The sequence below is a fragment of the Melozone crissalis genome, unplaced genomic scaffold, assembly GCF_028551555.1.
Source record: "Melozone crissalis strain CALT ecotype California unplaced genomic scaffold, PUWL_Pcris_2 ptg000019l_1, whole genome shotgun sequence".
NCBI lineage: Eukaryota > Metazoa > Chordata > Aves > Passeriformes > Passerellidae > Melozone > Melozone crissalis.
In genome coordinates, this window is record NW_026535797.1 from 8,547,884 (window position 1) to 8,571,159 (window position 23,276).

General features: G+C 39.1%; 1 protein-coding gene across 2 annotated transcripts; it reads right to left on the minus strand.

Moving 5' to 3' along the window:
- Positions 1-1,881: 1,881 nt before the first annotated feature.
- CASP7 (caspase 7) lies at positions 1,882-23,015 on the minus strand. Of its 2 annotated transcripts, XM_054277114.1 has the most exons (8): positions 22,971-23,015; positions 22,834-22,938; positions 21,546-21,652; positions 6,356-6,504; positions 5,350-5,478; positions 4,697-4,872; positions 3,174-3,312; positions 1,882-2,626 (listed from the first exon to the last, which is right to left on the minus strand). In XM_054277114.1, the coding sequence occupies exons 1-8, from the start codon at positions 23,010-23,012 to the stop codon at positions 2,403-2,405; spliced, it is 1,071 nt and encodes a 356-aa protein (XP_054133089.1). In that variant the 5' UTR covers positions 23,013-23,015; the 3' UTR covers positions 1,882-2,402. The 2 variants fall into 2 exon arrangements, with proteins under 2 accessions (XP_054133089.1, XP_054133088.1); XM_054277113.1 differs by lacking the exons at positions 22,834-22,938; positions 22,971-23,015 and adding an exon at positions 20,144-20,146.
- Between the last annotated feature and the right edge of the window lie 261 nt (positions 23,016-23,276).

Below are 23,276 nucleotides of genomic sequence, written 5' to 3' on the forward strand. Positions count from 1 at the left end.
TTCAAACAGCATTTAGTTAAACGTGCAAAGGTGAAGCAGGATTTCTTGTGCTGCCTTTGTCATGACAATGTAATTTCAGTGTTAGTCTTGGCTGAAAGTGAATTTTTGGGATTCTCTCCAGAAACATTCAGAGTATCAATAATGAAAGAGGATTTACACACTAAACCATCTGGCTAATCTTGCAGATGGCAAGGGAATTGCTTTCCAATAGAAAATAGTCATAAATTTGATCAGGGGAAAAAGCTAAAACACTCTGCAGCTTTTTAAATCACTGTTCAGCAAACTGGCTCTGCTGGAGTGAAGGGTCAGGGGTTCCTCACTCTGAGTGGGCTCCTGGGCTGCACAGCTCCCAGCTCTGTCAGCATCACCACTCAGGGCTGATGGCTGGTGGTACACAATTTTCTTTTTAAGTAATATTAATTTTATGTGGACATGATCTAAAGCAATGCACATCCAGGAGAGATCCTGGTCCTGACACAAGGGGATGTTTTTCTGTCTTTCACTTCTCTAAGTTAATCTTTCCATGTTACATTCCTCTCAGGCAGTGTATTCAGGTATTTTATGCTGATCTTTCTATATCTCATATTTTGGAACTGAAGTTCTGGAGACAGGGGAATATTGTTCACAGAAATTTAATAACAGGCTAGACCTCAAGCAAATAAACACTAATGAACTAAAAAGACATGAAAGAGCCTCTAGAGAAGTAACAAATACTGAAATGTTGGCTGGCCATGGTAAACCAGGAACATCCTTAATTCCAGAAAATAGCTTAAGATGGAGCAGAAGGATCAAGGAGAACACTTTCACATGCACTGCTAGAGCACTGTACAATTTACTGCATAAAGGGCAAGACGAAGCACTGGTGGAACATGGTATTTCCAATAAAATACTTCCACTAACTTTAGTTTACTCCAAGAGAGGACGTGGCCTGTCCAACCCAAGTCACCCAATGCCAAATCACTTCTCTAATCTACCTTTCCCCTGACACTGTAAACCTCCTCCTGAAAAGATGGCAGAGACCACCTGCATTCCTTAAAGAGAAAAGGACTGGGACATATCTTGGTTGGTTTTTGTTTTACCAGATCAAATGACAAACATGAAGATATACAAAAGAAATTTTTTAAAAAAGGCCTTTATTGATGTAATGCTCAATATTTCCATAAATCATCATTTATTTAAATCAAACAACTGTAAATTTGACTTATGAAAAAAATATATGTCTCACTATTTCACAGTATTTGTAAGAAAATAAACTTAACAATTTGCTAATTTGGTTTTCATTTTCTCAGAAGATTGCAAGGAGCATAGAGTACATTAACTGGGAAATGGGTGAACAACTAATTCTTTATCAGTTTAACCAAATCATTAAACTTACTTTTTTTTGACCTAGCTACCAACTAAAGGAAATATAACAAGTAGAAATATAAGGATCACCAACAAAACTCTAAAACACAAAATCAAGACCGTACAGTAACTAAGAAGGCACTTCTGGTTTCTGATTCAAGTAACCATTTCCAGTTTTGGCAACTAGAAGTTAAATATAAACATACATTTGTCATTGGAACATATAATTCTACCTTTTTAACATTAAATTTTAATGTTTTAAAGCCTTGCCATTAACTTTTGAATCATGACCAAACATTTTTATTTCTGCAAGCAGAAGAAATGCAATACCACCATTTCAGGTTGCTCTCTCAGTCAATTGTCATTTGCAAGGCAAAATATCTTTACAAAGGCACTTTATTATGGTTCCATCCAAGTAAAATTTGCCAATCTTTTACAGAGATTTTCATTTTGATTGTTCTATTTGTTACATTCCTATACTGTTCAGGTAATGATCTAAAAATATTGATTTTTATACATTCATTTTATGCTAGAATGATGACTAAGTAAACTGACTTCTAGATTGAGCACAGAGCAACCATTAGCCTTCATGAATAATGTCCATTAAAAGGAAATTAATATATTAGACTAAGAAACACCCTTTTAAATACCTACAAACTGTTTCACTACTGGACATACCCATAATATGATGGTCTTTGGAAATTTCCAAGGAGATTATGGTTCCATGAGCTAGCAGTAAACGAGAAGGAGTCATGAGATTTTTTGTTTTTATTCTTAATTTACAATCTGCTTTCTGGGAAAAAACATCTTCAGTAGCCATAAACCACGACAGCCACACTAAGAGAAATCAAGACACAATAATCAGTGATAGCTGTCAGGCTGGCCCACAGCTTCTTTAAAATATTGCATATTCTCCACCCATCAGATACCCCATCTTACAAAAAAACCTCGTGTTACCACATGTCTGTTATTAAAAATGTGTTACTCCTGTCCACGACCACATGTCCACCCAAAACCACAGCCTGGCCTTCCACCAGGGGCTGCACTGAAGTGCCCTGTCAGAAGTAGAGCTCCTTGGTGAGCATGGAGACCACGCAGGGGATCTGCTTCTTCTCGCTGAAGCGCGGATCGTCCGACTGCGACTCGAAGTTGGTGGCCACCACGTAGTTGACCCGGGTGAGGATCTGCATGATCTCAAGCTGCTTCCCATGCTCGTTCAGCACAGAGCACAGAGACTGCACAAACCAGGAGCCTCTTCCAGGATTCCTCCAGGAGTAATAACCTGACAGGAAAAGAAGAGGAAGAAAATACAGGGAGTGATTTTTGCTGTTTTGAGTGAAAGACTCTGGGCAAAGATTGAGAATGCACACACTGAAAGCTGAGCTCTTAATGGCTGTGTTACACATCCTACTTCATTAAAGCTGAGAATAATATGTATTAACTCTTCAAACCTCACATTGCTTAAGTGCCATTCTACATTTTGGCATTAGAGAATCTGCAAGAAGTAAAATTACACAGGTTTCCTTTCTGAGAATAAGTACTGTACTGAGAATAAATACTGAACTATTCCTCTTCCTGCCTTCATCACACATTCAGCACTCCAGGACATGGAAGTGCAAGATTCCCAGAACACAGGGAATCCTTTGGCCTTTGCCATCTGTAATCTCCCTTTTCCTCTGCAGCCTGTGTAGAAGGGGTGGATATGCAATGTACACCAATCCTTTGTGCTTTGTCCATCAGTGTAAAATGTATCATCAGGGGGTCCATCTCACCAGTATGGATGGTGAGTTTTCAGGCTTCCACCCCCATCTTGATCTTCTTTTCCTTACCTGGCACTGTGGAATAAGCAAACAGAAAATCTGCTTCTACTGGGATTTTGTATCTCGGGTTGGCATCTGTCTCCAGGGTGTCATTGGCAGGTCCAGAGTCAGTTTGTATTCCTTCATCAAATTCAGAGCCTCTGCAGGCCTGAAAGCAGAGAATACAAGTAGCATGTTTGCAGTAAGCAGAAACAAGGTGTTATAACAATTAGTATTCATCAAAGTTTTTTACTGGATTCAGTTCTAAGCAGTACTTTGAATGTATTAAAAGCAGAGATGCAATTCTGGGGGATATCTAATTGTTCAGTGACAAAGTTACAAGCTTACCCTTTGAAAAATATACATCCTGTAAGCAGAGGGAGGCAAAGGTTTTGAGGCTGTGCATCTCAGCTGTTTGCCAATAAGTGCCATGTCAGCACTGATGTATTCTAACCCTGGTTAATTTTACCAGTCTAGAGTCATTCTCAGCACCCAATTATTACATAATGCTGTGTCCAGTGGGACTTTGGACAATTTCTTGGCAGTGGACTCTGCAGGTGGAGACTCTACAGTGCGGACAATGTGGTCCAGTGTTTGACCACCCATTGCAAGTATATTGTGCTTTTAATACTTTTCCATTTATCTCTTTGATTCTTAATTTTCTCTTAATCATGGGTTTAGCTAAAGGGCACACTGGGACAATGGTCCTGGTGGGTAATTTTCAGCTCTTGATCAGTAGCTCTGACTGACAGCTCTTGCAAAAGAACAAGTCTGACTGGCTTATATAAGAGGGCTGATTGCCTTTATTAAGATAATTTTAAAGTCTATAAAGCAACCATTTCAAAAGTGTAATTAGAAGAAACATCACTTCAGTAGTATGAAGAGTCTAAAACAGTTTTCACTTTGAGGATGAGGATTAATTGATGGAATAGCCTAGGGAAAACCACATCTGCTGCAACTCATGTATGTAAATAATACTATGTGTAATGTAAAAAAGAGAATTCAGACCCATGATGTGTCAGTTACTGCTGTTTGAAACAGTTGTCTTTAAAAGTTTAACTAATACAATTAATACATTAACTAATAATTTTATTACTAGTACAATTAATTACATGCTAGTTTAAAAATGCAATATAAATCTTTAGGCTACTTAGGGACAGAAAAGTGTTTCTTTAAGCAGTGGTTTGTAGAGGCAGCCTTAATTCAAAGAGACCTGGACAATATTACTGCTATGGAAAATCAGGTACTGCCCTTAGCTTTGTCTGCAGAGAAGTGAGTTTATCTTTTCACTTTGAAGTTCATGTATTACCAAGAAAAAACATGTAGAAAATTACAATGAAAACATTCTTTACACCTGTGAATCCCATATATAAATTATCTTTTAAAAACAAACAATAATTTGACCCACAGACAACTTTTGTCAACACATTTTTTCACAAACCTCCAGCAACACTCAGTAAGTCAAGCTACAGGGCATGTAAGGGCAGACAACCTACAGAGCATGTTTTCCCTGCTGCAGCAGCAGGACACTGTATTCACCTCAGGGCTATTACCTGAATGAAAAACAGTTTGGGTTTGCCTATAAGGCTTTTGCACTTGTCTCCTCTGAACAGGGCAGTCAGACTCTTGATAGCCATGGGTCCATCTGTGCCATAGATGAGCCCTTCTTCCCCATGGCTCAGGAGGATGCAGGCAAAGCAGGCAGCATCACTGTGGTTCTCCTCAGCAGCTGCAAGGCAAACACTTCTGAGTCAAAAAGAAGCCATGTTTTAAATGGAAATTATATTTAGCAAGCACATTTTTCTGAGGCTAAATATACACTGGGCTCCTACTGTCAGGCATGAGGAGTGGATCATCTTTTACAATGTGGTGAGTACCTTGAGTACATGGATGCATCCTTCACTTGACTCTGAGTTTGGCCCACTGGAATCACCAGGCTGAACCCCTTATCTAGTATGAAGGCTCTTCAGCTAATACACAGGACAAGTGCTTCACAAGAACACCGTGCATTTCTGAATTGATGCTGGGGGATGAGGTGGGGAATTAAGCCTGGTCCATTCAGAAAACAAATCCTTCCATACAGAAAACTGTATGTGTGGGGCCCAAGCAATCTGCTCTCATTTAACCTGCTGTAAGCAGGGAGTAGATTCAGTGACTTCCAAAGGTCTGTTCCCCGCTAAATTATTCTATGCTTCTGAATTTCTACCTTTCTTCAGTAATTTTTCCATATCATCACGGCTTCGGTCATGGTGTATATCAACCTCAAAGCCCAAGTTTTTAAAGCTCTTAGCAAGGTCTCCAGCATCTTTGTCAGTGCCATTGCGTGTGCCCATTCCTGCCAGGAAACAAAGAACATGGTTGACTGCACATTACACAACTCAAAGTGATTCACGTGTTCAAAGGCAAATGTTTAAGTTTATCATTGATAAAATTAAACAATGTCTTGGTGACATGTTTTTAAAATAATCCTCTAGCAGCATGGAGAACAACTTGTGAGATGTTAAAAACAAGGCAATGTTCAGTGTTAACACGTCTTATCCTGAAAAATGCTGGCATGCCCCCAGCACCTTGCAACACAGGAGCTCTAAGGAGGATCCAGCTCCTTTTGGTTATGCAGTACAACACAAAGCACCCCATGGAAAACCTGCTGAAAAGTGTCCCTATTATATCCAGTAAAAGGAACTGACACAGAACCTTTGGGGAAAACAACTTACTGTGTTTGCCAAGTGTACAGGAAAAATCCTACAAACCTGATTATAACACAACTATTTGTCTACCTTGAAACCACATGTGGTCTGGAAAGCTGAATGCAGGAGTGTGAACAGAGCACACCTACAGATATTAGCTTTTGTAGCTCATAGCTGCAGCTCAGGGACAGGGAATTTATAACATGGGTTGCAGATGCCAAAGTTCAAATTTTAACAACATAGTTTTAAACTCTGGAACAAAGGTTTAGTTTGAAATTGGTACAGCAAGGAGACATGGTGTTTGAGACATATACTGAAAAGATGTTGAAAAGAGCCACTCTAACATTGGTGTTAGAGAACAGGAAAAGTTTTAGGAACAACTATTTATCAAAAAAAGATAAAAACATTCATTAAAATATCACGTCCTAAAAATAGAATACTTATTGATTAAAGTATAAGTATAAAAATAAAAAAGTATAAAAATTCTATGGTCAGTAATGAGTATCATCAAAGAAAGAACATTACCTGTTTTGTCTTCAAAATTTTTGTTGTTTATAATAATACATTTGCCAACTTTCTTGTAATCCATATTATACTGGAATGTGGGTGTAACAATTCGGTATTGATTACTGAGAGAGGGCTTTGGCTGCTCTTCTTCTCCATTCTTCTTTTTTCTAGGTGAACCAAATGAAATTATTGTTAGTGACCAGTCACATGCATGGCCTATTTACCGTAATTCAAACCACTCGTGCAGCCCTGCCCAGTGTTTCTCCTTCTCCAATATTTGTTTTCTTCATTTACATTTTGGATTGAGGGATAAAGATCTCGTGATTTCCATGAAGTGATTATTGTGTGCGGATGGGTTCTGACGAGGTAAAATAACTCTGGAGTGAACTGCAGCCAAAAGCAGGACACAGATCCTGACCCAGAGATAAAACAAATGGTCGGCATGAAGTGAGGCTGCCAGCAACCTTTTGCAAACTGCTTCTGGACATATTTTACTTTTACTGTAAGTCATTAATGTAAGGACAGACACATTTCTCTCAGTAGCCATTCCAGGAACATGAAGATATGCAGTTCACCCAACTGTGTGATTTGTTTACTGAATCCCCATCATCTCTACATTTTGTTCAGATTAAGACTAAGAAGTAGGTAGTTTCTACTGAAAAAGGTTATAGATGTGAACAAATCATGTGTTAATTTGGTCTGCCAAACATCAGTCTGAATCTATGCAAAGACCCAAGCACATTTCAATGTAATCACTGATCCCTGAACATGTCAAATAAAACCTAAGAAAAAACAAATCAAACTATTAAAATAATGATGTTAAAGGGTCATATTAATAAATCTTCTCTGGTACTGATCTTTTTGCTGTGTACTGGAGCTTTATACTGGATTAGAAAAAGATGCCAAGGGACAGCACAGACATTACTCACAAATTTAATCTAAATAAAGCATGAATACCAAATCAGTTACAGCCAGCATACACACCTGATGGACAAGCATGAGGAACTCAGCAGTACTTGCTTTTACAGGTGGACTTTTTGGTCCAAGCAGGGGGCTTCCGATATGGTTAAGATTTCCTCAAGCAACAACAAAACCAGTTGTCTTACAGTAAGAGCCTGTAAGGAGTCTGATTGAATCCCAGAATTATAAGCAAGCTTTGGAGCCCACTTAAAAACAATGCTCAGAAAGGGCAGAAGTTGTTATTGGCACCTCTCTTATTTGTTCCAGCATCCAGCTTCCAATAGTATCTAGTGCTGATGTCTGAGAGGAAAACATAAACTACTTTCACAGCACAAAGAATTGTATAATACAGTTTGGTTATAATATTAAATTTTTCCTATAACCTCAATTAATTTAAGTACTTTCACTATTCTCATCCTGACATCTTCCTAAAGAAATACTAATTTATTTGCTTCAATAATAACCTGTAGACATGAGATTGCTATGAGTTGATTAAATGTTGTTCAGGTAATCTATTTTCTTACCTGCCTGATTTAACAATGGTTTAGCTTTAAGTGTCCTCTTTTTTATTACTAAAGGACAAGACCAATTGGAATCTATAATAAACCTTCTTTAAATGATTCATCACGTATAAATGCTACTGCAATTCAATTTCAAAACAGCTTCTTCTTATCTTTGAGTGCTGTCACATTCTATTATAAAGGGCCAAATTAAATAGCTGCACCTGGCAGGCTTCCATTATACTCTTTTCACATGTGACCATCTTAATATCATGTCCTCTTTTAGACTTCCCTTAGAGACTGAAAAACAAGATATTGAACCATATCTACTTGAGGATTATGTCTGGAAATACAGGGTTTTTTTTTTTCTGATAAATTGCAAGTATGGATATTCTCCTTGCATATGCTTCTTGAGGGCTCTGGAAGCAATAATTAAATATGCTTTGCCTCCAGAAAAAGTCTTAACCAATTCTTAACCATTTCTTTTAAAGAATCAATCAGAACTCTATGATGCTGATATTACATTTGACTTTCAAAGAGATTTTGGATTCTTATTTTAACTTAAAATTCCCCCTCATTCTCCTTCACCAGACAGTTCTTTGTGAAAGACAGAAAAAGAAATTTCAGAACAACAATAAACCACTTATGTCCATGAAGAGGCATTTCCTCAGCCCACAGGTTCAGTTTCTACAGATTTATCTGGCTTCAGTGATTTCCTGAAAAAGTCATTCAAACAACAGTGGCTGTTATAGACAACAGGAGATTTTCAAGGGGATTGTGCACACATTTCTGTTTATGTCCAACCCATGAAGAGCTGTCAGCACTCAGGGATGGACACATTTGAGCAGTATCATGTTAGCATTGTTTGCTCTTCTAAAATGCTGGAAGTGACCTAATCCAGCCCAGAAATGAGGCAGCCACATTACCCCACAAAAAGCCCCACTGAAAACAGCAGCAAGGGTTAAGTGGCACAGCAACGCAGCCACACAACTTCTCTGAAACCACCTCACTCCCAAGGCCAATAGTTTGCACTCATTCATGCAGAAACACTCATGAGTTTAAGGGATGTAATTCCTGCTGCTGGCATTCTCAGGAGCAGCCAGCAGCTCTGTGCCAGTCAATGGCAAACACCACAGACAGGCCTTGGCAGCTCATTTCCCCATTCCCTTCCACAGGACACTGTGGTTTCACTCCAGTGATTCCTCCCAGGTTAATGAGATACCCAAAACCCCACAGCATGGGCACGCCCATCACTTCCTTACTGGCAGACAATAAAAAGTTCCAGAAATCTTCTGGCATCAGTCGCAAGTGAATAAATAAGGGAGCAAAGGCTGTGGATTGCACTGAGCCTGGACCTGCAGTCCAGACAAGATTCTGGTTCCTGTGCCAACCAAGCACAATATGGGAACTGCCTGACTGGATTACACTGACAGCACAATGCCCAACTTTTCATGTTCAACAAGCTAAATCAGACCTTGTAATGATAACTAATAAAGTTATGAATAAGTAATAATCAGGCCTTAAGGGAAATCTCCTGTCAGTGACAGGTAGACTTACGATTGAAAGTTTAAATCTTTTTTTTTTGAACTTTGAACTGGACAGCAGCTAGTATAAATGTTTACTGCTGCTCTTACTAAGCTTTCTAATTACTGTATTCTCCAAAAGGGTTTCCACAGATTCGTTATATGCTGTTATAAAATGTTTTAAACTATGTGCCCTCCGCTTGATTTCTTTCTGCTTCTCTGACATCTACTGTCTTTAATTTCCCCCTTTTGGGATTCAAACTTGCCTGGACTAAATGGAAAGTTGAATTTCATGACTGTTTACTCATTCTTCAGGTCTTAATTACAGCTGTGCCATTACTCCTTACATCATTAGTAGTCACTGATCCTTCCCTTATACAGAAATATTCTCCCCATTATTGCTGTCATGTATTGCATGTTTTCTCCCTTTAGAAGTTCATAAAAACTGAAACTCCACTCTGGCACTCTCATATAGCTTGCACATTTTCACCCTCACCGTGTCTCTAAATCCAGGCCTCAGCCTTGCCAACTGCATATTTGGGAATGTGATTGCAGCAAGTCTAGACTCAGTCAGTATCAACCCTGAGAAAATCATTATTATCAACCTCTCACTTTTCAAGCATAAAACTAAAGTTATCTATTCTATTTATCATTTTGTTACTGAACTTTTAAATAGTAGTAAAGTGTTTTAACAACAGGAGTGGCTAAAATTCTGTCACTCAATGGAGATACCTCCTTTGCACAAGCAGTGGACATGATCATATAAAGGACTGCTACTTATCACAACAAACCTTCTTTTCTCTTATACTTGGAAGAAATTATTGTTTCAATATGGTTCAAGATTTAAGGATAAAAATATCACCAACAACATTTAACCATACCTGAAGATTATTTAGAAAAAATAAAGCAGTGTCTCTTAGCAGCTGTGATTTTCTCTCCTTTGACTTCCTTCATACTGGCACCTTCCTCAATTCCTGCTGTTACCATATAAAAGTGTGACATACCAACATTTAAGAATCCATGTGCAGGACAAAGGCCAGGGAGAGTTGTTCAAAATAAGCTCTAAAAATGGTATTACAGAGAGATATCTAGGTTTTTAAAAAAAGCTATAGTCCCCTTCTCCCCCAGGAAAATTAGGGCCTTTTGCTGGTGTGCTGAAAAATGTAGGCAGATTAAAAAAACTCTACAATTCTACACTATTTAATTTAAGGAAGCTGACATTCAGAGTTGGGTGGAAAAGGCCACACTGATTCCATTCACTTCTATTTGAAGTAAACCCACAAAAGGAGAGAACTGTGTCTTACTTTGCTCTATCAGTTCAGTAAACTTTGACCTTCCTTGATAAGGAATATCTCAAAACATTGACAGTTTTACTCTGGTTTCATTCTTTTATACAATGTGCAATATAATTTTTGAATAACTGATAACATGTTTCCAATAAAAAGAAAATCTGCCCTTGAAAACATGGTGTCTTTGCAAAACACATCACTTCAGGACACCTTCTGGAGTCCAAATGCTTTTCTGGCATTGGTGAATAGTTTTATTCCAGTTTCTGTCACGTTCTCAGCCTTGCTGTTGAGTCTGGGCAGGTTCAAAGCAGTGGACAGTATAAACATTTTCTCCACTGACACCCACCAGAACTTTCATACCCTTAAGTGTTGTGGGATGCAAGATGTCTTAAGTTGCAACACTCTTTAATCAATTACAAACCACTGATATGTTTCCCTTAGGACTTTTGACATTTGAGGACTCTCTACAGGCTTCATTAGAAGAAGTTTCCCATTAAGTTACAGTATTGTGAAATTAATGGGGCAGTGCATTAGTTCTAAGGCCTCTAAAGAAACTTACAAATCCTACATTGCTGATTTATTTTCACGCAGTTTGTGCAGCTGTGTTGCCCTTTCTGCCTAAAAACTCCCACTCTCCTTCCATTGTTGCATGCACAATATGAATTATGTTTGTGACTACTGCTCATCACAAATGCTGTTTGCTCTCCTGGGGAAAAATCCTGGACTGGACTTATTGATTTAAAAAGACAGTGAAAGGATAGACAGAAAAACAATGAAAATGCAAATACAATTGTGTTTGAATTCACAAGGCATCACTAAGCTATGTGCAGTAAAACTGAGTGTGCTGGAGATCAATTTAGATTTATTCATAAAAAACAAACTGAACATGAAACAGAATCTATAAATAAGCCAAAACAAGGTTCTATATTTTGTTCTATGTTTCTATCTTAGCCTCAATAATTAGTGATCTGATGTGGGCTCCATAATTCATACTTTTGATGCTTTCTGATGATCATGCATTGGGATCTCCTACTTCGACATAAACTTCTCTTCAAACTACCAGCTTTAACACTTTTATTCAGCTTTAATACCTTTATCCAGTCTAATTTCACTGTATTTAATACACCTCAAATTACTGTATACTCTCCCCACTTTGATTTTTTTTTTATTGAACCCTGTGGGCAATATCAAGCAAAAAAAAACACTTGTTAAACCTGACTAGAGCTTTTCAGATCTTGAGTTCTCTAAGCCACACTCTTTGTTCTTTGTCAGATCTGTTTTGGTAGTGTCACACAGATTTAGAACTGCATACAAATAACAGATTATCCTGCTGCCTTTTTCCATTAATATTGCATCAGGCAGGCAGAACAGCAACATTTCTGGACAAGAACAGTGTGTCACTACTTGAATTATCTTTCATAAAAATGAATATTCCTTTACTGTTAAAAAGCAGAAAACATAAATTTTATGGGACAAAGACTAAACCACAATGTCTAGACCAAATACTAAAACTGTATTACAGTGCATTTGAAAGTGCATACTCAGGCTTGCAAATTATGTGCCATGAGAGAAACTGAAAGAAAAAGCTGAATAGCTGAAACAGAAGACTCCTGAGGAAAAAGGGGCAATACTAAGTGAAATGCAGGAAGTTCAAGTACGCATTGCATACTTTCAATTTCCCTATTAGCAAATGTTAGCAAAGGACTGCTGACTTTGATAGATGAGCACCAACAAAATCACCAGTCTTTAGAAGGTTATTTTAAAATATATGCCAGATAGATGTCAAAAGAAAACTGAAAAAAAATTTCTAATATTAAAGTCAGGATATTTTCCACACAATAGAAAGTCTTCATTTAGCAGAGAGAAGAAAAGTGATCCTACAAAACTGCACATAGAAGTTCCCCAAAAAGGCATTTAAATATTATTTCACCTACATTGCTTACCATGGCACACAGATGTCCTACACAAAAGGCATGAAAACCAACAGCTGCAATTTGGAATAGCAAACATAAACACAACACCACACACAAAAAACCAGTGTTCCTAGATTTCTGTTCCCTGTCAGGATCTTGTTTCATCTGTTAAAGAAATTCAAAATTTCAGTGAAACATGCTAAGCTGATAATACTGGAGTCTGAAATTCATATTTATTCATGATATTTGAAGTCTGTGCTGCCCTTGCCTATTTATATATTGCTTTGCTGAAATGTCTGAACTTTGAAAGTCATTTTTGGAAATGGTTGGAATGAAGGGAAATGGCCAGTGTGGCTCCTGGAACACCACAGTCCCCAACAAACCCACTCCACTTTTCTCCTGAGAGCAACAGGACTGCTCAGGCAATAAAATAATGACTGTAAAAGCTCTCAAGACAGGGCCATAGGATTAATCAGCCTTCAGCATCTTTCTGAACTGCCCATTAGTTCATGACTTCTTAAGGGCATCTTTGGAATCAGATTGTCAGCTGACTAGACAAAGCCAACAGAGGCAAAGCCTTTTCTTTGAATTAACCTGAAGTTAGGAACCAGCTAGGACAGAGCCCCTTGTTCATCTGGAAACTCATGTCACAAGCCCTTGAAATAATGGTAAACACAGTAATTTTGAACAGAAAATATTGCTGTAGCAGTATCAAAAGAAAGGAGTTAGGTAAACAATGTGATTATTTCCTTGAACTTATCAAGATAATACTAGAGCTGGGAAGGACCTAAGCTATCATTAAAAAAATTCTTTCCAACACTGGAAGGAGTTCATTCATCCAAAACAAATAATGTCATACTACAAAAATACTTTTGTTCTTGATATAACACATGAAAAAGTACTGTAACAGATTTTACAGAAAATTTGTAAAATAAACCTCTTCAATTTACTTAAAGAAATCCTGGCATTTCCCTATATTTTTTAATACCCCATCTGAGAGTACAACAGAAAATAAAATATATTTATTAAGACCATATGCTAGCTCTGCTTTGCCCATTCAGCTTGATGAAAGTTATTAAACAAACCAAAATGAGTTGTGCTTCTGCTGTGGAATAACTTAGGGAAAGTAACTCTGTATTTCTTGGTCTCAGTTCTTCCATCACAAAATGAAGTCTAAACAAAGGTACTTCACAAAGCAATTGCAGATCATGTGGCTGTTTTCCAGGGGGAGGGTAGTACAAAACCTGATGGATGCCCCATGTTCCAACCAGCTGAGCCAATCCCAGGGGCAATTCTGGAGCCACTGTGGTCCCTTCCAAACTGACCCACCCTGGGATTCTGCCCAGTAAAGTGGAGAATAATTTTAAAATTCATATTTTGTCCATCTGTGCCATGTTTATGTCTAGAGTGGGTGGGTTAGCTTACTGACCGGTGCCTCCTGGAAAGAAAAGGCATTGAACAAACCATCCTTACTGTAAAGTCATTGTTTGCATTCTTATTGTAAACATCCACTATGAAGGTTTGCAGTGGATCTCAGTCCAGAAGCAAATTCCTAACTTTGATTCTTACACATTAGTTTCCCTCAAGAGAGAACAATGCTAGTGCCTGTATGACTATTTAACATCAATTGAAACACTAAATACATTTTCAATACCTCATTATAAGACATTTTTCAGACCCTAAGCTACTCTTGTAGCTTTTTTGTCCCATTTTAGTTTCAGATCCATCTCCAATTAGGAGACAGAATCTTCTCTAAAAACCTGAAAAACTGAGAAACTCAGTCCAAGACAACTCACAGTATAATGTAAGAGTTGAGCTGTTTGAAAGAACAAGCCTCAGACTACAACTTCTGGCATACTTTGTAAATGTCTTTTGAAGTTCTGATAGTTAATCTAAATATGCCTTCCTGTCTTTTTAAGTATGTGTTAGTGATGGCCTCAACTAATTCAAATCAAAACCACAACTGCAATTTAATTTATTATAGACAAATGAAGCAGACCAAGTGCATTGGGACTAAGCCAGCTGCACTTTGGACAAGAAGTTTCAACAGACAAATATCTAATATTGTCCACATTTCACAGCAGTTTAAAAAAGACAAAAGTAAAAAGAAAAGAAACAGGTAGCAGTGCCCTAGTTTTGTGCATTTAATATTTCAGGGTTCACTTACAACCCACATGACAATTTTGTGGTGTGATGCCTGCAAAACAGAGTTCTAAACTCTCAATCATCACTTTGTGATTGAGATCCAGCTTCCCAGCTAGCTGCATGATATCTGCCATGCAGGCCTCACAATATTGTGTGCAACATAACAGCCAAAAAACATTCAAAAGGTAAATTTTTACAAATAAAGAATTTTACTTGCTGGAAGGCTTTCTGCTCATTTCTAGAAAACCTGCACATCCATACCTTCCATTGGTGTTCTGGAAACTGAAATCTTGCATGATCATACCCTAGGCAGTACAATGTACATAGGCAACTGGCAATTATATGCAAAAAAAAAAAAAAAAAAAAAAAAAGATGAAGGTTCTTTTACCTTCCATAGGTACTAAGAGAAATTAACAGGTACATATGGATTGCTTGGAAAATGACTCAAAATAAAGCAAGCCTACCAAACACTAATGCTCAGAGAACACTCTGGCAAGGATTAGCAATTGCAAAATGCCAGTGGAGCTAGGATTAGCTAAACAGAACTGTTTTAGGCTATAAACTCATGATTTTTCCAAACAGGTGCCAGAGAAGGAAGGAGGCAAATAACATCCCACAGTACCTTGGCTCATCATCAAATGGTACTCCACACTGCATCTGAAAGCAGCTTCAGCCTGTGCTGGGGAGCAAGTCTGGTGCTGTGTGGCACTGCTAGGAGCCCACCATGCTGGGGTAGCATTGCAGAGAGAGCAGGATGCTCTGTGAGCCCGGGCCCCAGCGTTCGCCTGTGTCAGCGCTGGGCCACGCTGGACTGTTCTGCTCTGTGGGGCCATTCAAAGCCCCCGAGCCAGCACCCTGCCAGCTGAGCTCATGCAGCCACAGCCACCTTTGCTGACAGGCAGAAAACACCCTCCCATCACTCACTCTATCTCTGTGCAAGAGTGCAGGAAAAGAGATTTTGGGATGGAGGTGGGACAGCAGACTTCTCTTCTTTCTTCTGTCAAAACCTGATCCACCACTGCTGCAATATTCACACAATGAGTATTTCCAGCAAAATAATGCAAATTAACATGCATAGTTTACAAAGCCTCTCCATACTTTAACTAATACAACTACTTCCTACATATTTGTGGGAACCCAGAACATCCCTCTGGCTGTCCAGGATGGGCCAAGAGCCCTGCTAGGGGGCTCAAAAGCCCTGGCATGGAGCCCAAAACACCTGTGGGTTTGATTATGACGTGTGGAGCAAATTACCAGCCTTATATGAAGATCAGCAAGCCACAACAGTCTAGATAGAATAACAGTGAATTTATCACAGGGTGAAAAAGTAGATCTTGGGGTTTCTGGTATGGGGGTTAAGGAGGCAAAATGGAGGGATCTGGGTGTGTCCAGCCTTTCTCCTTCCTCTTCTTGGCCTCCATCTTCTGCTGTGATGGTGGCACTTACAGATTGGTTTGGAGTAGAAGCTCACTGTCTAACATAGGTGATGGGTATTGGAAAGTAATTGTAAACATTGTACACGTACTTTTTAGTATAAAGACATAACACCACCCTGGGGGCAGGCAGAGTGCCTGGAACTGTGCTGCTGGATGGACCTCAGCAGGGCAGCAGAAAATTTTTTATAGATAAGAAACAATAAACAGCCTTGAGAGAAATGAAGAGCTGTGGCTCATTCTTCAAGTGCTGGGCTGGGAAAAGATCTTGGGGGAACCCAAAAGACCCCGAGACATATTTACCCTCAAACAGTTTTGGTTTATTATAAATTTGGCTTAAATTTGTTTGGATTGCTCTGAAAGCTTTAATGTCACCCTACAAAATAGCTGTCCTCCAAATTCTGTATGATACAGCCCAGAGTTGGTTGTAGTGCAGGAAATAAATTACTACACTAATTACAAAACTTAATTAGGATACTTGACTGTGATTACTTCAGATACAGTTCCTGGATAACACAGTGTTTGCTGTACTTCACATTAAAAAGGCTCCAAGGAGACTGGAAACAAATATTGACTGTGAATCAATGAGTTCTTGTAATATAGACTAAATACTATTTCAAGATACTTGGGCTTTTCCTATGAGGTAAATGCAGTAAGCATCCAAGGGAAAGTACAAGCACTGGCCACAGTTTCCATCCATTGTTAAATATTCCTGCAGTGTTCTCCAGAAGCTCAGTTCCAGATCTACCAAAAATTGCTTTAACAAAACAACAGCAAAACCTGAAAAACACAGAAACACACACATACACACAAAAAAATCCCCACCAAACTCCCCAAAGAAACAAAACAAAACCAAAACAAACCAAAACCATCTCTTTTAAAAGAGTAATAAAAATGAAACACCCCTGTTTTCTTTGTTTCAATTTCTTAATTATCTTTGTAGGAAGTTTTCCAGACTATAAATTACTTCTGAAATTTTTTGTTTGGTGTTTTCAGGTGAACATAAACAATTGATATTTACCTTGTGCTAAGCAGAACAAGCAAACTCCAAACAAAACTAAAATTATATTATGACAGATTTTGGAGCTGTGACAGTGACTTCCTTAGAAACACTAAGGAAACATGAAGCTGAAACAGGAGGTCAGCTCAGACATCTGAGCTGCAGCCCAGAACATAACTTCAGATAATGATTCATCAGCTGTTAGTTGCTTTAAAGTAGCTTGCTATTTTTAGTCTGTCTAAGGATAAAAGAGACATTTTTCTTAGCAATATTTATTTGGAAAGGTCTATTATATTCTGAAAAATGTGGAACAGAATGGACAATTCTGGAGAACATAAGTATCTGCATCACTGTGAAGCTGTTCTCCATAAAAGTTCTACCTGAAAAGCAGCTTCTTTTACAAACCAATATAAAAATAAGCTGTTGGTAATGCCCATACAGGCACTTATGGGATGGACTTGATGATCCTTGGGTCCCTTCCAATTCAGAATGAATGTGATACTGTGAAAAGTGGATGGGAAATAGATCCCCAAAAGACAGAGGAACAACAGAAAAGCTAAGCTGAAACAAAGACAACTCTCTACACCTTTTACAACTCCAGACCTGAAGTTCAGCTGAGGATGAATCTCAAAAATGAGTATTTATCCTTTGAAGGACAAGGTTATTTATGTTGAGAAATATGACTGTACTGAGACAAGGGTCATGAAGTTAAAACAGACAGCCTTTGGTAACATCTTTGCTTCCTCACTTTGATGTCCTACAACCCAAATAAACACTGTACACATGGAAAGAAAAGGTACATATCCATGAATCTTTTTCATCTAAATTCTAATTTACAAACCTGGTAAACATCTTAACAATGTAACTATCACAACCAATGAACTATAGAAGGTGGCATTTCCAGGAAATTTCCAAATTACCCAAAAGTCTCAAACTTTAAAGTGGTGTGACTTGACACAAATAAATATCTCACAGGTATTTTGGATTAGCAGTGTTAAATAGCTAAAATATTCTTGGTGAGTAGAAGCCCCACAGAACCTCTGAAATTTCTTAGTGGGGTTTTCTTACAATCCATTTACTGTGTCTGCACTGAGGGCACCATAGAATCACACACTTCCTTTTGTAATTAAGTATTTGTAAAGATTTCTAAATAGATATTTGTGGTTTCTGTTGCCAGATGAGAAGGGGAATATTGACTATAAAACAAGACAGTAGGGCTGGAGCAGATAAAAGTAGCCAGATGACAAATGGTTCTATACAATTAAATTAGGATAAAACTGATGCCTAGATACTACTCATAACAAAACTCTTCTGCAGTGCTCCTTCACTGAAGCCCACGAGCAGTCAGGATTTTTGACAGTGCAAATGCAAGTCTTGGGAATTTCTGGATGCAGCTTTTCAAAAAATTCAACTTTAATTAGTATTAAAAGAAATCTTAGCTCTACTTAACACAGTGCAATTTTATTCCATTTCATGTCACATTAGCTTTCCTGGATGCTAAAATGCATTTGCTGCCATCAATCTCCCTAATGGAGGTCTCCAATAAAGCAAAAAAGATAACAAATGAAGTTATTAATTCTTCCTGTGGAGAAGCAAGACTTTATTTAAATCCTTGCAAGTGGCAAAGGAGCACACACAGCATAGTAAAAAACCGCAAATTTGGACGGGAAAAATTCTATTAGTTGGCTAAAAAAATAAATAAAGTAAAATAAATAAATACAGTAAATAAAATACACATTTGAAATCCTTAGCTGAATCTTTCTTTAAACGTGTTTTAAACATTTTTGGTGCACAGCCTTGCCAGAATGTGCAAGGCTGTGCACCAAAAATGTGCCTGTGCACCATTTGCTTTGTGGAACAAAACTTTTTGCTCAGCTGAAGCACAGCCCATTTTTTGCTCTTGTTGCAGTACACAAAATTAATCCCCTCCTGCCATCTAGTGGCTAAATAAAAATCCGGCTGGCACATTTAATCCGTTTTTCTCACCAACATTAGCTAAGTATTAGCACTTTTCCAAAGAGAAGAAACATGTAGAAGATAATTCCCCTGAATTGTTGAGATGTCAGAAGAATCTGACCATCCTGGTTTGTTCTGAGCCTCGTGGCCTCCTTGGCCTCACAGATTTCTCAGAGAAAAATAAACTGCAGTGAGTAAGATTTTAATTTACTTCTAGCTACTGCTGTGACAGGGCAGATCTCCAGCCACAGCCAGAGAGTGGCAAATTGGAGATGTGAAGCTCCTGGAAACAGCTGGTCTGTCTGCACAGCTTTCAATTTGGCTTCTCACTGCTCTGTTCTCTCAAATTAAAATTAATGTGCTCATGTAACATCACAAGTTCCTTGTTTTCCTATTATGTTACGCAATAGTACACGAAATGCAGTGAAGAATTTAATTTAGAGAAGTGCACAACTGGTAAAAGACTGGGTGGATTTTATCCCTGATAAAATTGTAGTCACTCCAAAGCTTTCTGGACACCTTATTAAAGATGTATTTCTTCATGTTGCCAAAATGAAGCTTTGGCAATCAGGACAGAGAGCCCCACTGGTTCAAGTACAAATACATCTAGCCTGGTACCTGGTACTGACTAGGAATGAGTCTGAAGAAAGCAAACAAAAGAAATTGGATACAGAATATCCTCACAGAGATGTGACTTAGGAACATCTTCACCAAAGATGCTAACATCTGGAATTTTATTCCAGACACAGCTAATCTCTTCTGAATTTACCTAAAATCTTGACATATGCGTATCCCCTGGCTGCAGTGACATTTTGCACTATGTTAAAATTATATATTAACACTTGTTTTAAACCTACTACATAACTTTTCATTGCATGTCCCCAAAATTCCCTGTGAGGCACAAAGACTGATCATTCTCTCTTCACTTCCTCCTTTATCACAATCATAGTTTAGATCAGATCCCATTTTCCTTTATCCTCTCACATTCCTCCCCATCTTCCTTCAGACCAAAGGCTTTTAGTTTCTGTAGGACAAAGACAAATAACTTAATTGTTAAGCATCTCATTCCTCTTTAAGAAATCACTACTTTCTTCAAGAAACTCTGTTGGATTTCTCAAAAGAATTTTTTCCTACAAAATCTAAGTTGAATTCTCTCAATTGCCTCATACTTAATCTGAGCAATTTTTTACTTCTAAAGAGAAGTGTTGCAAATTGCATCTTCAAGGAGTTCCCAAAAGATGAATGCCTCAAACTGATGAATAGCCAAATTATTTGAAAAATTTCTTATGGAAAAAAGTCATAGAAATGCTGATTATTGCCTTTTCTTTGGCAATTATTAACTTTGAGTTGCATAATTTAGTAATAGTATTAGCATATCACCTCTTATAAAGAACACCAAATCAAATATCAAAATACACATTTTATAAAGTTGAAAAGAAACCTTTGAAAAAATATTTGATAAGATTTAGAAACAAATGTTACATTTGTCTATTTGTTACAATTAATAATACACATACACATCATGAAACATATTTGAGGAATGATAAAATGAGACAAAGTACAGTGATTTGCTTAACAGCACACCAAAAGTCTTCCAAAACTAAAGCATCTTCACTTCTCTCACAAATTTGTTACCCCCATTAAACTCATAGAATAAACAGCAAAAATAAAAGTATATTAGCCATGTACTCTCTGAATTACACTGCTCACTTTAATGTAAATTTCCAATATTAAAAACTCAAAACCTCTCTGTAAATGCATTAGACTTTGCATCAAATATCTCTTGCAAAATCTCACCAAATCCAACATGAAGTAACCATTTGCTGACATTCAACAGTATTTATAAACTTTGCACGTTCATTTTTCACTTTTTGCATTTCCAATCATATTTATCCAGTGTTTTCAGGAGTACAGACAAGCAGTAAATAGTTCTTGCTTCCCACTGGTTTAATGAAAGCAAGCTTATGCTTCAGTGACACTGCTATGCTTTAAAATGAAAGGCTTTTAATGTGTTCTGTAAGAGGTTTCATCTCTAGACTTGGTGAGGCTACAGCCTAGATGGCACATCCAGGCTTTAAAGTAACTTAGACAGCCAGCAGGGGATTCCAGTGATGCTGGAGATTAGCTGAGCTGAGTGCAGTAAAATAGATAATTAATGGCATATTCAATTCCCAGCTCCACCAAAGGTCAATGTTTAAGATGTGGGGCTGTAATTGATGCTAAATTAACTTGGTGGTCTCTTAGCTGCCAAATAAAACTTATGGGAGATATTATAGGTTTCCCTATAGAGGATATTACAAAGAAATGCTTTAAGGTACAGACAAGATACATTAAATTCATACAACATAAACCATCTTTCCATCCAGGCCATCAATAACATTGTGGACGTGGCAAACTGAACACCAAATCAAGCCTTTTTATGTTTCTTTGATTAAAAGGGCGCCATGGCAGCTGATACAAGAAGAATAGGAGTACATGTAGGAACTTACTTTCCAAAAAGTGAGACCCTGCTGCTTCTGTCTGGCCTTGCATCAACTACATCACAGCCATTTTCATCCTCTCCGGCAGGGAGATCACCACGCTGATCCTCTGACATCTACAAGAAAATACAGGAATGTAAGTGTCCCTCAGCGAGCACTGACATTTTAGAAATACTTCTGTGAACCAGACTGTTTATTGTCTGGTTTACAGAAGATACACGTGAGGGTTTTAGTCAGTTTTGTTGTACAATACTTCCTGGAGAAAGAGTGGCTACGCATTTCTGGTCCTAAATTGGTGTGGCATTGCACATGTTCAGTCATCTCTATTTTCTTGTACCAGTTACCAAAAGGAACTCAACTAACATCACTCTCAAAAGTGCACATTACAGCAAATCAAAAATAATTCTATGGTGAAAGATCACAGAATATAGAATACAATCATAAAATAGAATATTCTGAGTTGTAAAGGACGCCCTGGGATCATCAAAGTCCAGCAGCTGGTAATCCCAAGTACCCTGCCATGTGCTGCTGTGAGCTGTCCCCATCACACAAGTAATTCCCAGATCGTTTCCCATGGTCTGGAAAGAAGCATGTTGGGATGAAAGCAAGGGCTCCAGTGTTTTCATTTGCATATACATAGTCAGATGCGTGTAAGTGAAAGAGTCCTGTGTGTTTCCTGTGGGTGGTTTCAATTTCATCATTAAGCAATGGGGAAACCACAGCAGAAGGAGCAGCGCCAGCTCAGCAGAGGCACAGGGCACACGCAGGACCTCTGCTCAGGGTGGGATGGACTGAAACATCTGGTCTCTGCTTCCAGACTTTCATCAGAAATTCAGCACCGATTCCTGCCCTTTTCCCATAGTTTGGCAGATTAAATTCGCTTTTATCAGCCATTTACTGAGAAGAGCACACGTTTACATGGAAAGCCACCCCAGTAGCAGCAGCCCAGAGCCCACCAGAAGCTCCATGGCCACATCACCCAGCCAGGGAGCAGGGCATTGGCAGAGCTTTGGGAGCTCCCCCAGAGCAAGAGCAGCTCCCAAATCCGTGTCCAGCCTCGGCTTTGGCAAACACACACACACGCCCACCCACACACCCACCCACACCCACCCACACATACACCCACACCCACACACAGAGCAACCGGAGCGTGCAGGCCGCGGTGCCGGGAGCGGTGCGGGGCCCGCCCGGGCAGCGAGGAGCGGGCACCGAGGGGAGGAGAGCGGGGCAGGGGCCGGGCAGCGGGGCCGGGGGGAGCCAGGGGCAGGGGAAGGGCCGGGAAGGGCCCAGGACTTGCCGTGGTGCTGGGTCCGGCCGAGCGGGAGCGAAAGCGAAACTTAAAGCAACGCTTAAAGCGAAAGAGGCCGGCGGTGCTCCCGGGGAGGCGCCGGGGCGGGGCGGGCTCCCTCCCTGACCCTTGTCACCATCCCTGACCCTTTTCTCGTCCCCATCCCTGACCCTTGTACCGGTCCCCATCCCTGACCCTTGTACCGGTCTCCACCCCTGACCCTTTTCCCGTCCCCATTTCTGACCCTTCTCCCATCCCCATCCCTGTCCCCATCCCTTTCCCCATCCCTTTCCCCATCCCTGTCCCCATCTGTCCCCACCCAGACCCCGGGCCCTCCCTGCTGCCCAGGTAATGACGGCCCCATCACAGCAAAACCGAAATTATCACTTTTTAATAGCTGTGCTCTGGCACACCCCCGCCAAAGAAGAGTCGAAAGTTTCATGGTGACACGA

Bases quoted from the DNA above. Each gene is read 5' to 3' on its own strand.
- CASP7 (XM_054277114.1), bottom strand. From the start codon at position 23,012: ATGGGGACCGGTACAAGGGTCAGGGATGGGGACGAGAAAAGG. The intron at 22,939-22,970 runs GTCAGGGATGGT...TCAGGGAGGGAG, and splicing joins GGGATGGGGACGAGAAAAGG to CCCGCCCCGCCCCGGCGCCT. The intron at 3,313-4,696 runs GTAATAGCCCTG...CTCTGCTTTCAG, and splicing joins CCAAACTGTTTTTCATTCAG to GCCTGCAGAGGCTCTGAATT.